General features: G+C 40.9%; 2 protein-coding genes across 2 annotated transcripts in view; one reads left to right on the forward strand and one right to left on the reverse strand.

The window, feature by feature from the left end:
* LOC119743106 (leucine-rich PPR motif-containing protein, mitochondrial-like) overlaps positions 1-7,459 on the reverse strand; it is a 50,695-nt gene extending 43,236 nt beyond the window's left edge. The window contains exons 1-4 of the mRNA XM_038219460.1: positions 7,270-7,459; positions 3,398-3,579; positions 1,775-1,897; positions 1,066-1,187 (exon numbers count right to left, since the gene is read on the reverse strand). Coding sequence (XP_038075388.1) covers positions 1,066-1,187; positions 1,775-1,897; positions 3,398-3,579; positions 7,270-7,415 — 573 coding nt within the window. The 5' untranslated portion in view covers positions 7,416-7,459. The remainder of the gene's footprint in view (positions 1-1,065; positions 1,188-1,774; positions 1,898-3,397; positions 3,580-7,269) is intronic.
* A 2,289-nt stretch (positions 7,460-9,748) lies between these two features.
* Positions 9,749-15,741, forward strand: LOC119743108 (UDP-D-xylose:L-fucose alpha-1,3-D-xylosyltransferase 1-like). The gene is made up of 3 exons (XM_038219461.1): positions 9,749-9,883; positions 12,696-12,800; positions 14,266-15,741. Exons 1-3 carry the CDS (start codon positions 9,775-9,777, stop codon positions 15,129-15,131), a joined length of 1,080 nt encoding a protein of 359 aa, XP_038075389.1. The 5' UTR covers positions 9,749-9,774; the 3' UTR covers positions 15,132-15,741.
* The last annotated feature ends 47 nt before the right edge of the window (positions 15,742-15,788 follow it).

A 15,788-nucleotide genomic window follows, 5' to 3' on the forward strand; every position in this document is an offset into this window, starting at 1 on the left:
TTTTCTCTTTCTCAGCTTCCTTTTTTTGTATCCCTTCTTTGAGTGGCCAACACACAGTGGACCTTAAAAGGGCCTTTACCATTCAAGAAAATGTAATTGACATAATCTTATATTGAATTTCATGGTCACAACTTCTCAAAGCATAACAACTTATGATCTTCAAGTTATATATAATGATGTTCTTTATTTCTTCATCAGTGAAACTGTTACTTCTTTTAAAAACATTTTTTTACCTGCTTCTGCTAGGGAGTAAGACAATTCTTCCATGATAGCAGATATTTAAAGCATCCTATTTTAATGGTCTGACATAACATACCAACCACGCATTTCGTCACCGACACCACGTTAAACCATATTTTTTTCAATTTTAAGTTTTTTTGGATTTTTAAACATTATTCATCAAGGTCTACCGTTGCACAAAGTTTCAAAGCTTCAAGAGCTTTACTTTAATAATTACGCTAAGTATCCATGGCAACTTTTGCGCAAAAACGACAATTTTCGTTTTCACGAAGTAACACTCAAGTTCCATTTACCATTGCAATGCATGGCGCGCACTCTGCTCATAAGTGAGCAAAAACGTTTTCACGAAGTAACACTCTTCTTGTAATAAGTTGTATGAGAGCGCGCCCGCTGACCTGAAGTTGCACTTTCCCCGTGTTGAATACATTGAAGAGTGTTACTTCGTGAAAACGAACATTTACAGTTTCGCAGCCTTTTCGGTTTCACGAACTAACACTCATCTTTTTTCTCTTATTTTTTGTTTATTTAATACACAAACGGAAGAAAAACAGCAGATTTAATAAATTCAATTCATCAAGTGTCCACAACGAGAAACCCAACTGAAAATACTCTGTCGTTTTGACGCAAAGTGTTGTTTTAGAAGGCGTTCAACTTTAGTTGCCGTTTTCTCCGATTGCTAGTTTTTACTGGTATGTAGATGGGTGTTACTTCATGGTGTCGGTGACGATTTAAACTTGAAAACTTGTTTCTTCTTAGTTAACCCTTGTTTAGATATCAATATACTTGTTGGTGAAAAATAACTGACAGTCTATCTAGACCACATACCCTGTTGGGCTCCACCGATTTGGATTCCATCTGGGCAAGGAAATCAGTGGGTGAGAAAGTATGTTCATTCTGCAGGTACACCTTGAGGAGAGCATTGTAGTGGCTGACGTCGTAGGTTACACCTGTTAAAGAGGCAGTCATGCATTGAGCTAAGCAATGACTAAACTTTGGGAAAGATTACTGAAGGCTTTTCAAACCTCAACTTTGAATTACATGTATTTCAGCTTCAGGGGATTTTCGGTCACTTATTTGGAATCTGGCGCAATATGGACCCAATTTCTGTTTCAGGTGCATTCAATTTGCAATATGCATTGAAGTGGAGTTATAGAGGGCAATGATTTGCTTTGCTTGGATCTCTGGCATGAGGTTCATTCCACAAATTTGGGGTCCATTTTTTTCCCTGTATCCCTGTTACATCTGATATAAGATGATGTAAATGCAGGACACATTCTCTTAATCTTAACCTCCCAACTCCATCAAACGCCATCCTCCCATTTGGATGGATTGGTCCTGTAGGCTTGGTTTGGCCAAGTATTGAAGGAGTGTGATGGACTTGGGCCTGGAGGCCTAAAGCAAAGCATGCATTGGAAGCAGTGTGATTGATGGCTTTTGGCGGACTTGGTCCAGTGCTTTAAGTAAAAGACAGTAGGGGGTTAGGGGTAATGTCAAAAAGTCATATTTTAGCACGATGAGGAGAAAGTCAGCTTACCCATGGTGGCCAATTTGTCCCAGATTTTGTGGGCCAGTTCTGTCCTTTCAATGGACGGTACCTCAGGGAGCAGAGATCCACAACTCCTGATCAGAAGAAGGGCCTGGTTTGGGGATGCAGATCCTGTCAAGAAGGAGTTACACATACACTCAGTAAACTCATGAGCAGATCAGAATATTGCTCACAGAACACTTCATACAAAGGTTAAAGGGAATATACATCATTTGCTTTTGCTGTAATTTTCAGAAATGGATGGAATTGGGGGGTTGGAAATATATAGCAAATATATTTACACTGACTTTTTTGAGGTTTGGGTTCGAAAATGCTATAAAAACCAAGAAAAACAATCATTTTCCTGTAGTCTGGTTCCCTGACTCCATATAAGAAGAAACAGAGCAGTTTACATACATTGGGGAATTGTAAGGTCAGGGAACCAGTCTAGCTGGCTTGTACCCGTTCATAGGTGTGTAATCGATTGCAAACAAGTGCGATGGTCAATTGGGGCCAGTATTTGAAAAAAGCCATTTTTTTCCAACGCTGGTCGGCCGACCAGCGTTGGAAATTGATACAAAAATACCACTTTTCTTGAAAATGACAGTATACCAGGTGCCATGACTTTACAGGATGCTTTACACTGTCATTCACTAACAGTCCAGCAAGGTATTTCAAAATGATTTGGTAGTTTTATTTTTTGATGTTTGCAAATGTTGTATTTTCCCTTTAAAGCATCTTAACCATAACAAAACCTTTACCAAAAGCAATAACAAATAAATATTCAAATAAAAATGCGGTTAAAGAGGTGTTGTCTGTGTTTTATCCCAGCTATCACTCTAGATAATCACCTCTTTATAACATGCAAATGGTGTGAATTTGAGTGTGTCCACATGTTTGTTCACGGTTGATCACTTGCAAAGTGTACCAGCTCACAGGCGGTGAACCCCCCCCCCCCCCAAACAGGTGAGGCAAAACCTCGTACATTTTAATTTAAAATTGCCATTTGTCTCGTAATGCTAATGCGATTCTCTTCTCGATGTTGCATCGAACACACAAAATCGAGGAATGTTATTAAAAAATCACCCTACAGGGTAGACTCAGTCCTGCCCCTATCAACATCCATAAAGAAGGGACCGGGAACCAGTCTACTCGCAGGTTGCATCTATTTGTGCGCCAAAGTCTTTTTCTTTCCAGAGGATTGTTGACAGCCAAATACAGAATCAGGTGTTTTTTTTCATTAAAATAAAGCACAAGGTGAAGGTAAAAGGGCTCTCTCAAAGACGTCCATCTCTGTAGGAGAACTGCAACTACGTTTTCAAGCACGCATTGCGCAGTGTTGAAAATGTTCCAAACACGCGCGCTTGTTGCTCGAAATGTGTTCGAAATACAACGCAGCTGATGTGCATTATGCAAGTTCACGCTCAAAATGCCGATGCACGTGGCTGGTCTGTGGGAAATTACGTCATTTGAAAGAGAAAGAAATCAGATTTGCATGCAGAAATCAGAATAGCATAGACAGTAGCCTACATCTTTAAGCACGTCATAAAATCCTCTCTCATTTCATATGAGTGTAACCTTGGGCCCAAAGGATGCCTCATTTAATGCCTCATAAAGATGTTTAGTTCTTACCCACTTTGCAGACTTCATCAAAGACCACCATGAGTTGGTTCTTTGTGATCCGTCCCGTCCTTCGCACCATATCGTCAAGACGACGTAGGACCACGCGGAACTCATTGTCTGCTTTGGCTGCCTGGCCTACGTGACCGTGGCTCTGTGGGTTCTGGGCCAGAATAGAGGAGGTTGATGCCAATCTGCAGAAAAGGACATTTTTAAATTATGCACTTTAAAGCTATAGTCCATCATTTGTAATTTGTGCATTTTGTTCGTTTGAAGCAACAAAAGGGTTCAAAATCTAATGAAGGATACTGAACAACTAACCTGATGAAGTTTCAGCTAAGCTTCAGCTGCACATTCCGAGAAAAACAGCATTCTAAGATCTCAATTTCAAATCAAAAGTTACTGAATCATGTTTTGAATTGTTTTGAATTGCAGCTATACACGACGTAGCGCACTGATCCGACGAATTATAACAACCGCGCGCGCGTGTGCGTCGTTCCAATACTTGTGCGCGCTGCGCTGAATAACAAAACGAACTACAAATTTAAATTTTCCTACGGTGCTTCTTAAGAATCACCGTTGGAAATGCCTTCTTTCGTTGATTACTTCAAAATGACAGCTTCCCAGAAGGGATAATTTCACAGGGAGTTTAGTTCCCTTACTATCTTTCAACCAAGTTTGTTTTTCAACAATAAGTACGCCAGTTACTGTTCGGATGGCTGCAAATGATGGACTATAGCTTTAACAACAAAAAAATATGGGGAAAACACACCAAGGGCGGTGAGTGAGGGAGTGGGATGTACTTAGATTAAGAGACCATACCAGACGGTGAAGGAGCAGAGAGGGTTTGAGTTTAGGGGCAGTGATGGCCCACGTTGAGCCAGGCACTTGACTGTGCTACAGCAAAAACATTGAGATAAACCATTCTGACTTTTGTGATGTTCATTAACTTGGGCCAAAAAAGTTCGTGTTGAGCTTTAATTCTCTTGACCAACTACAGCGCGGCTTTCATTCATCGCACGAGGCACGGAGACACTATCGGAATGAAAGCCGCGCTGTAGTTGGTCAAGAGAATTATAGTGCCCTCAGTCAACGGCAAACGATGAGAGACGGCCGAGTGCGAGACTCCTGTGATCCTTGAGAACGAAATTCTGGTAAATTTCACATTTTTGTTTGACATTTTAGGGACGTCAACCCACCCTAGGGGTACCTATCCACATCAAGATAATAATTGTGAAATACTGAGGCCGAACATTTTGCGACAAGAGAGTTTGGAGGTGGGAAAAAAATGAGCATTTCTGCAACTTCAATTGGTCTTTCTAAATTCTAAGGTTTGTTTCACACTGCTGGAAGTAATTCTGATCTTTAGTTTAATATTCAAAATATTTATGAAATAGTGGATATTTTGCCGGAGGTAATGCCGGCAAACTAACGTTTACTAAAGGTTTGCCGACGGCAATCCACATCAACAGAGGGCGCTGTACTCTTTAAGATAGGGCTGAATTATTAGATGTATTAAATTTCCTCCAAATGTCATATAGCACATTTGGTGCAGTGGTTAAGCTATGGCTTTCGTGAACAGGATGACCCGGGTTCGATTCCGTCCCTTGCAACTTTTAAGGTTTTTTTTCCCCATCCCCAAATAAATAAGAATATTCTTCTTTTATTATTTTTACATGTCTCAGACATTTTATTGCAGAGTATCACATTTTCTTTTTCAGATTTGTGGCTCTGGAGGACTTTTTTTAAAGGGAAATAGGCCTAAAGTCTGAAATTATAAAATGGTCTGATTCCCATCTTGTGAATACGAAGTTACAACAATAATATTGGCATGGAGCCAGACTAAAATTTATCACCGGAAAATGTTCAAGTACCGTAATTTCCTGCGGATAAGGCGCGCGGCGGATAAGGCGCAGGTCCCTAAAATCACCCCAAAAAATTCAAACGCCAACAGATAAGGCGCACCGCCGCATAAGACGCATGTTTGACCGCACACAGAAGAACACCAGGCGTCACCCGGTGTCGGTACATCGCCACAAAGGGGCCATTGTGTTGCCTTAGAACGATCACACTATTCGGAGGATGAATTAAGCCGTGTCCGCACTGGATTTTTTTTTTGGAAGGTTTTACCGAGACGATAGTAAAATGAGAAATGGTCAAATGTGACCACTGTCCGCACTTGGACTTTCGACACGGGAAAATTTACCCAGACCGCGTGGGAGAAGTAACCGAGCTGTCACAGTGTCAGTATAAATAATTACTCACCGTACACAGAAAACAAATTGCCGATCACATTTTCAGCCGCCGATACGCACAGTAATATTACACACGCCATTTGCATGCACAACATAATCGTTTACACGATATTATTTCATCTTGACACGCTAAATCTTGACGAAAAGGCCTGTAATTCTGACGCATTTGTGATGCACGTCGTCGAAGCCATGCCGCTGTACGATTTTCTGTGCGGCAGCAGTGCCATCAGTATTCGTTGGTTCCCATCGCATGCTTACAGAATCGAAGCTATGATGTGGGCCAGGAACCAGTGACTACGGCCTACGTACGGTACCGGACCATGATGTTCCGTGTATGACTACAGTAGCGTATCAGGACGAATTTGGATCGTAGAAAATAACATACATCGGTGGAGAAAGAGAATTTCCGCAAATTAATTCTCAGAACGTGATCTCTCTTCTCTGTGTATGTATTTGTCCGTTGAAATATATATTTTAACGAGATTTTACCGCTCGGACTTGATGATACACCGCAGCGTGTTTCTACAAAATGTTCGGCCACACGTGCACTGAGGTTCGTGCGGTCTCTGTATGCATAACATGGCGTTCGGGCCGGAAGTACGCTTTCTTGAGCCGCTTTTACCGACTCGCACTGTTTTCATCTTGATCTTCAGGCTTGCAGAAAAAACCAACCGCACACCTTTGAGCAACACCAAAACGCGGTGAATGGAGGAACCTTGTTGACTTCGGTTTCAAAATGATGCCGATTGTCATGTTGACATTAGTACTTCATATTATCCTAAGTCTAAAGCAGACTTCGAAGCAAAAAACACCCTCAACGTTCACACAATAGAACTTGAGTGAATGCGATTTCCAAACGTTTAAGTAATTCTGATTGCAGCATTTTCGGAATGAAAAAACGGCCACAAAGAAAAACGTTTGTATTGCATTGTTGGAACGAAAGCACGATCACTAAGGGGGATCAATGCATTGTGGCATTGTTGGAATGAAAGCACGATCATGGGGGATCAACACATCGCGGCATTGTTGGAATGAAAATACGGTCACAATGTCTGGAGAGTTGAGCCTTGGTTGACCGCATTATTGATTGCGGCATTGAAAGAATTCTTCACACAAAGACCGTCACTTTGAACTCAAGGGACACCAGATAAGGCGCACCTGTAGATAAGGCGCAGCGATGTTTTTGTGGTCTAGAAAGTCAGATAAGACGCGTCTTATCCGCAGGAAATTACGGTACAAAAACACAGTAACTGCGCATTTTCATGATTTTCAGTGCATATCCGGCAAATTAACGTACTAAAGGTTTGCCGTCTCCGGCAAAATATCCACTGCCTTCTTTAAACATAAACATGTTAAAAATTGAATTGAGTCTGCAAACTTGGTTGGTCATGTTGGTGAAATACTGAGGACCTTTTCTTTGCCCAACGGATTTTTTTGAGAAATTTGCTGGCCAAAGAGTGAGTAAAATTGGCCTGATTTAGTTTTGCACGTAGCACTCCAGGCCCAAGTCTGGTACCCACTACGCCCACACACGCACAGGCTCAAGTACATTGTAAACACGTGCGCCCTGTGTCATGGTGCCTGTGTACAGTCTTCGGCTCGACACTTCACCAGAGATAAGCTGAATACCTGAAATTTTCCCGAACAGGTAAAACCGATCTTCGCAACGTCTGGCGCCCTATTGATGATCCCAAGGTACTCGATTGTCTTTGAATGGTTCGCAACAACTCAGGAACAACACGAAGAATTTTCGGCGATCGCAGTAAAGACGCCATCTTGCTTCGAGCTTGCGCAACTTAAATGAGTCAAATGAGGGCGCACTGCAAAATCTGTAAAACATCATGTTTACTACACGAAATCTGCTAGTTGAATCAATACAATGTAAATGGTTTCCAAAAAAAAAATAATCAATTGTTTAATTTATTGCATGTATTTACTTTTTGCAATTCACATCTCCACATTTATAGTTATCATCTTTCTTAAGTTCATTTTTATGTCACAATTTCTCTCGGTAATTAATTATTTTATTTATTGAGTTATTTTCATGATTTATTTTTTATCTTTTCATTTCTTTTGTCACAGCTTATGTTATCTTTTTTTTAAGAACCCTCCCTCCCAAGTATTGTCTTTTTTAACAGTAATTTTAATATTTCCATCCCTCTGGGTTAATGTTTTCTTTTTCTCAGTAAAATTCCCTTCGGTAATGTCTTTTTTTCTCAGTTATTTCCCCCCCCCCCCCGCCGCGAATCTATTTTTCCCAAACGACATTCGATTGGTCCATTACATGCATATCTAATGCCTTGTTTTCCACGAGACAAACCCACTGGCTTTATGCGTCTTGTGAAAATGTCCCTTCCTCACTTTAGTCATTTAAAAGGTAAAATGAGAAGTGAAAAATGCTCTCTGAGATTCGAACTGGGATCCTGATTTCAGATTAGGGGTCAGGACTACTTCCAACCAGTCCACGAATCAACTGCCAGTCCTCGGTGCTAGAACTTATTCTCTAAAGCCCTGGACATCATGAATATGCATATTGCAGAGAGCGCCCTTTTTTTATATTGTCTGATCTCGTTTGGGGAAAAAAATGTGCCCCGGGCCAGTCAACTGTCTTTTTTAGTCTTTTTGTAATAGAGGACGACAGTAACGACACTGCTGGCTGTACGTATAGCGCTACAAAGTTCACAGACTGACTTTGAAACAGAGGGGTACACCCAAGCAAAATAATAAATTATATTCCCATGGACACCAGTGTTAAATCCCCATACTTCAAAAATTTTAAATACTCACAACTCTCACAGGTATTCAGGCTGCACAGAAAAATGATGATCCACATGTCATCTTTCCTTTTCTTTTAGTGGTGGGTTGACCATTGATTTTGCAAGAAATGTTCACCTCAAAAAAGACGACCTCTGAAACGAGTGATGTTTCCCAAAGTGCATGGAAAAGCAGCCATCTTGAAAACAAAAGTCTCCACAACGGTCTAAATATCGCCTCTTTCGGCCCCAATTGCACCCAAAATGCTCCGAATTGGAAGCCCTAAGTCAGGGCCAGAGGTGCATTGCCATATTATCTTCAATTCCCCAATTCCATGGCTCTCAGAACTCTCAAATATGGAAGAATTTGAGTGTATTACTTTTATTCCTGAGCTCAGCGGACGTACTTTTGGCCTATTTTTTATTACTGAGAAGCACCCACTGGGCGTTCTATCTTTTGCCTGGCTCTTGATTAAAAAAAGAAACATGCAGAATAAATCTGATGGATTTCAGCATTCACAGGCGAATAATTAGGCGGGAAAACACTAAATGTTCACCTTAATTTCTTTACACAAATGGAACTGCGCTGAGGACAATGTCATTATGCTCGTGGTGGATATAGTTATACACTGTGCAAGAATTTATGCAGATAGTAAGTCATTTTCAATTAATTGGAAAATTGTGCATAGTTTTTTACCCCATCACGCAAGTCTTACAAAACGAAGAAAAGTGATTCAGATATTTGTACAGCTACAGCTAGAGCTATAGCTTTGAAAAATGGATCCTACCCAAGCCTCTTTTTTTTTCCAATTTAAACGAAAAATACTGAACATATAACAAATGATCGGGAAACAAACAGTGGCGCACCGGGGGCGGGGGGTTCGGGGGGCTTAAGCCCCCTCCCCCCCCCCCCCCCCCCGCCAAGAGGTTGTCAATTTTTACCTTTTTGGGGGGGGGGGTAATTTTTTTTTGTCCGACAATTTGACCTAGGTGATAAGTTTGTGGCCTATATTCGAGTAGTATAATAGGGGTGTAAGTGGCACCACCAACGTCAAAATAGTCCGTCCCCGAAAAAAAGCCTCGAAGTTTTTTCTGCGGCCAATTTTGGGCAACGTTTTTTTGAGCCCCCCCCCCCCCCCCCGACAAATCCTGGGTGCGCCACTGGAAACAATCCCTGAAAGTTGCATGAAGATATGGTCACATCTTTCAAACAGGAGATATTGATTTTCAGATATCTCGCCACCTGTGTCTCTATTCCTACCTCATGGTCATATGCACTGACGCGTCAGCGCATGTTATTTCATTCAAAAAAATATTACGTAACCTTTAGAAATCGGCCATTGCAAATGGCTGGTAAGGTACCTTTCTGAACCACTCATGCATGTCTTGGCTGGGCGGAATTCTGCCCTCCGCTCGCATGTTACGTATGACAGTCCTGTACGGAGATCGAAAACGTATGGACGATCCCATCCCACGCTGTGCTGATGCAGGTAGGTAGACCCGAACACTATGATCTCGACCCAAATTGGAAATTAAGAATGCTGCAACCTGACGCTGCTTTTTTCTTCATATATCATCTCAAGAAGGTCAGTCGTTGCAAAAACGATAGTAAGACATGAACCAGAAACAGTTTCAATGTTGTTTACTTCGAAATTGTCTTGAGTCTCCATAGACTTTGTGCACAACCGCTGAAGTAGCGTCAGGTTGCAGCATTCTTTCCCAAAATGGAAGAAAATTTTAAAAGATATGTAGCAATTATCAAAATAAGTTCAAATGAGATATGTTATAGGCTGGTATGTTGGACATAAATATAATATAATGGTGAACGTATCGTGTGAATCCATTTTCGGCACCATTTTTAAGAAACGCACTAGGAAAGAAGTAAAACGCCGGACGACTAAGGTAAAAAAAAAAAACACGCCCAAAAGCACTCTGACCACGGTTCCATGGTTCAACAAATTTATGGAAATCGCGTACTGATGAGAAGCAGTGGTATCAATAAAAACGTATAGTCAAGGTGACCATTGAGCGTTGACTGACTCACTTGAAGTTATTGACACATTAAAAAAAAAAGGCAAACCCAATTCCGTGTGCGGACTGCAAAATGAGCCACTTCAATGAGAATGGCATAACTCCTCACCACAGCCACTAATTTGAAAAATTAAAAATTCCTGTGGAAGACAACCTGAGGTAATAACCATTGATATGAAACACTCAGTTTTTCTCAATAAACTCTATTTGCCACAAAAAAAATTGTGAATTTGGGTCCAGATCATTCTGACCTAGACTGGAACCCGGAGTGCTCTGAAACGGGCAAATCAGGCCGCTTTACTCACTCTTTAGCCAGCAAATTTCTTCAAAAAGTCGATTGGGCAAAGAAAAGGTCCTCAGTACTTTTCCAACCAAGTTTGCAGGCTCAATTCAATTGTTAAAGGAGACATTTCTTCGATATCTTGCACATCATGAGAGGGAAGAGAAGTGATTTCAAAATGAGGCTAAAGACTAGACTGGTGCATGTCCAACCATGGTCCAACTATTTGAAAAGACTGACCCCTTCATTCAGTGTCATTAGTCTGGTGGCTGACTATGGAGAAATGTGTATAGAGAGAAGGTCCCGGTTCATGCCACACGGTTTCTTTTGGCACAGTTGATTGATCATGTTATACTAAAGATGCGGTGTTGGACTGGTTGTTTTAGGTGCCAGTCTATTTTCTTGTATTGCATGTTTTCAATACCTTACGTGTTGGGACTCTCATCATACACAGTATTGAGAGTCACAAATTTTGGGAGTCGAGTCATTTTAAAGAAGTGACTCGAGTCGAGTCATTAGGTCAAGAAGGTTGAGTCGAGTCGAGTCACAGTGTGTAGTCGAGTGGAGTCGAGTCAAGTATTTAGCTCGAGTCACTTCGAGTCACAAATATTTGAACACTACAGTCGACTCTCGTTAGTACAAACTCTGTTGATACAAAATTCTGGTTATAACAAACACAAAGCCCTGGTCCCGACTGTGCATTTATATGCACAATGAATGGGACTGATGTTCCTCTTAATACAAAATTCTGATATAACAAACAATTTGGCTAGGTCCGAAAGAGTTTGTTATAACGAGACTGTATACAATAAATAAACACAAGAGAGATAGTAATTTCGCTTTTTAAAATTTGACATTGGGGTGACTATACATATGGTGACACCATATTTAATGACTTTTAAATTTGACTTAATGAAAATAAAAAGGGGGTGCAAAATCAACTAATGGGTACGCTAATCATACCACGTATGTAGCTGTAGCCTATACATTATTCGCGAACATTTTAATGTGCAGTGTACAAAAACCGGCGTCACCGGCGTAAGTCATTGCAAATATCTTTGCTTTTATTTTTGGGACTCGGGTCTTATTAGCCTTCCTCGATAGAGTTGAGTCATTCTGATAAGGGACTTGAGTCGAGTTAAGTCGAGTCATTTGCTCGCAGTGACTCGAGTCGAGTGGAGTCATTTGCCCGAAGGGAATTTCGAGTCGAGTTGAGTCACCAAAAACTCCGAATGTGACTCGAGTCGAGTAATTGAGTCGAGACATTGACTCGAGTCATGACAACTCTGCTTAAGTTATTTAAAAGGTAAAATAAGAAGTGAAAACCGCTCACTGATATTCGAACTCGGATCACCAGTATGATTAGAAGTCAGGACTACTTCCAACCAGTCCACGAATCAGCTGCCAATCGTCGGTGATTTAAACACCATTATTCCTTGTTATATAACTTATTTTCTAAAGCACTGGACATCATAAATATACATAACGGAGAGCCAGCGTTTTCTTTTGACATTGTCCGATCTCGTTTGGAACAAAAATCGCAGGCGGGCCTGCGTACTGTATGCTGCTTAATTCTACTTCGTTTGATAACACTATGCGAACGAATGAGCCGATTTCCGCTTGAAAACTCAGTAATGATTTAAAGCCTCACACGAGTATATTTAAATATCAGACGAATTCAATCTGTATTGACGAATATCAAACCTAGTGCTTGAATAGGCCGATCAAACTTTGACTGCAACTGAATGATAAATGACTAAAACTGGTTTTTGCCAAAAACATCTGCAATTGGAAGAATTTTGATATGAATTGATGGACTGGAACGAAAAACGTTTTAAAATTGTTGGGAAACCTAGAAATTCATTTTGTTTAGGTTTTCATGTATACTTTTATTTTTGCGATTTATTAAGTGTGCTAGTTAATTTTGTTTTCTGCCTGTGTATTATGAAAAAGTCGTGTAGTTATATTGATTGATTTCCTTTTTTTTTCAGTTTCACGTGTTCACAGTTTGATGAACAAGGTTACCATGGCAAAAGTTCGTGGAAAACTTGTAATTATTTGGAGCATCACCTGCTTCATTTGCCTTCTTGTTACTGGTGAGTAGACCATTGGCTGTATATGCCTAAGCCTCGCCCTTCCTCATGGCAGTTGCATTACAACGTCGATCGTCGGTCAAAGTTAGACCGCAACTTCCAATTAAGTAAGATTTGAGGCTTTGCATGGTGGAGACTAAATAATGAAAGGTTTGCGGAAACCCCATGTGCGAATAATTTCTCAACTAAGAGAATGGTTCTGAAAAAGAACCAGAGGTATAAACTCGACGTTCCGGTCAGTATGCTCTGACGGTCTTCAGGAGAGTGTCTGATAGAGCATACTGACCGGAACGTCGAGTTTATACCTCTGGTTCTTTTCAGAACCATTCTCTTAGTTGAGAAATTATTCGCACATGGTGTTTCCGCAAACCGTTCATTATTAACCTTCCAATTAGCTTGCGACGGACGGGCCCAGTCATGCACTCGGTATTATGTTCGCGATAGCTTTGAGGTATGTCTGAATGCAATGTAAATTTTTATTCCCCGGAAAAATACCCGTCATGCTTGTCATTTTTCCTAATTATTGTAATTAAGATAGGGAAGTTGTCCGTACTAGGCCACCACTCACCTGCCGCCAAACACATCTTTTTTCACCTTAACTTGTGATTTCACCGTCAAGACGAATCCATGAACCTCCGGCAATGCCAATAATTTTTATGAAAAAGTGTGTTTTTAGAGCACATTTTGGATTCACACGTCGTGCAGAACTAACATTGGAGGCAGCTAACCCTATAGTGATTGTACGCATGACATCACAACGCAAGAACCGGCCGATGATAGTGCAATACGTCATTATGAATATTTAATTTCTCATGAATATTTAGTTTATTCAATATTCATTAGTCTTATTTCGATGGATACCTTAAATACGTCTGAAGATTGCAACAAGAAGCGATCGTTTCAAACGAGAGTCCGAAGTCGAATCTCGATGAAGTAAATGACTGATTCAGAAATAGGAATAAAGGAAAGCAGAGGGTGAGAGTAGAGGAGGGAAAAGTGGAGGAAATAACCATAAAGGTTGCAACTTTTATGCACTTGAAAATCAATTTAAAAAGTTGAGTCCTAGTACGGGAAACTTTCCTTAAGATCAATCAAGCCTTGCCTTTATATAATTTCAATGCCAGACATAAATAGGTGTTGCAAAGTAAAAAAGTATCTGTAATTTTTTTCGTCCACTATGACGTTGTCTCGGGTATGCACTCTCTCGAGGGAGGAGAGTTAGTCAGCTTAATATCCTGCCCATTGTGTAAACCAGATGCAAGAAAAGACTTCCAGTGAATAGCCATTTCGATTCGATTTAATGGAATTGTGTGCGTTTTGCGTTCCTTGTCTTACCCAGTTGCCCTTTCTTGTTCATGGTGTGCAGTTTTACGATTTATGAGGGGACAAAAATCGGAGTTTAATTGCTGCAATTTCTCTCAAATTAATGGAAAACAACATGAGGTGATAATGCATTTTACTATTTCAGCTCGCCAGTTGTCCATTTCAATGGTAACTGTCAAGACATCCACACGTTCGACACAGACTGTGCCTCCAACAGCTTTCCTGCCAACAGCTTTCCTGCCAACAATGAACGTGACTAACGCCGCCATACCAGGACCACCCATCGTCGTACTGACTTCAACGAACGCAGGTTTCTTAAAACTCACCGAAAACCTGCTTGAAAGTATCAAGAGAACAACGTCCTCTGCAAACATAACATTGATCGCCGAAGACGAGCAGTCTTATAGCTACTTGACCAATAGAAGTGAATTATATCCAGGCCTGAGAGTACAGATGACCGATACGGGACTCACTACTTCCAAGAAACTGTTGATTGGCACGAAGACGTACAAACAATTCATTAAGAAACGTGCACGGTACATATTGCAGTTCCTCCAGTCGGGTGTGGCAGTGCTCTTTGCCGATTCCGACACCTTTTGGGTTAAAGATCCCTTCAAAGATTTTGAGGGGGAGTTTGATTTTGCCGCACATAATGAGGAAAAACCTCCCAAACGACCCATATTTTGTGCCGGTTTCGCCTATTATCGGCCAACAGAGAACACACTTCGTCTGGTTAAGGAATGGGTGCAATTGCTAGATACAACGGATCGGAATACCATGGATCAAGTAGTTTTAAACCGCCTGATCAATAGAGAAATACAGAAAGAGGTCCCCGGTTTGAAAATCAAGACCTTGGATCCTAACCAATACCCTGATGGTAGATTGGATTATCGTATTCCTGGATGGAAAGAGCCTCGCTATGATGAAATAACTGTAGTGCATTTAAGTTACATTCGTGGATATAACGCCAAAGTACAGAAATTCAGGGAACTTGGTTGGTGGTTGGTATAAATAGATTTTGGGAATAGTTGGTTAATTAATGGTAATCATTGAAACTGTTTTTGGGGGGTTTTTTTGCTTTCAAATTTTACTGCGGCAGCGGCGATTTTTTTTTGGGGGGGGGGGGGGGGGGGCTTCTTTGCAAAATTCAAAAGGGGGAAGCAGTGCTGGACGTCATCTTACCACCGAAATGCGTTGTATTGCAAACATGACTTGTATAACGTACATTTGCAAATGTACGTTATACAAGTCATGTTTGCGCGTTTGACGCCCATTCTTGTTTTCGACAACCGGGCCCCGGACACGGGGTTTACGCACATGTAGTGTGCAATAAATAAACATAAAAATTGTGTGTTCTGATATGTAACGTACGTGGGTGTGCGCATGGGGGGATTTCAATCGGTACCTACGGTTTGAAATTCACCAAGGGGGGGGGGGGGTGCCGCCCATTCTTGAATATAAGGTGTAAATAGTATAATGATCTACACGATTTCTTCGATTTGTAGTGTAAAACTCGCTTCAATTTCTTGAGTTGTTTCTAAAAGTGAAGACATTTTTGTTGGCTGCAAGAGAGTAGCTAGGTATTCACCATGAGATAAATAAAGCAACATAATCAACCTAAGTGGCATACTCGGCTCTTTCATAATGATGAATGTATCCTGATTGATG

Source organism: Patiria miniata, unplaced genomic scaffold (assembly GCF_015706575.1).
Source record: "Patiria miniata isolate m_02_andy unplaced genomic scaffold, ASM1570657v1 HiC_scaffold_6, whole genome shotgun sequence".
NCBI lineage: Eukaryota > Metazoa > Echinodermata > Asteroidea > Valvatida > Asterinidae > Patiria > Patiria miniata.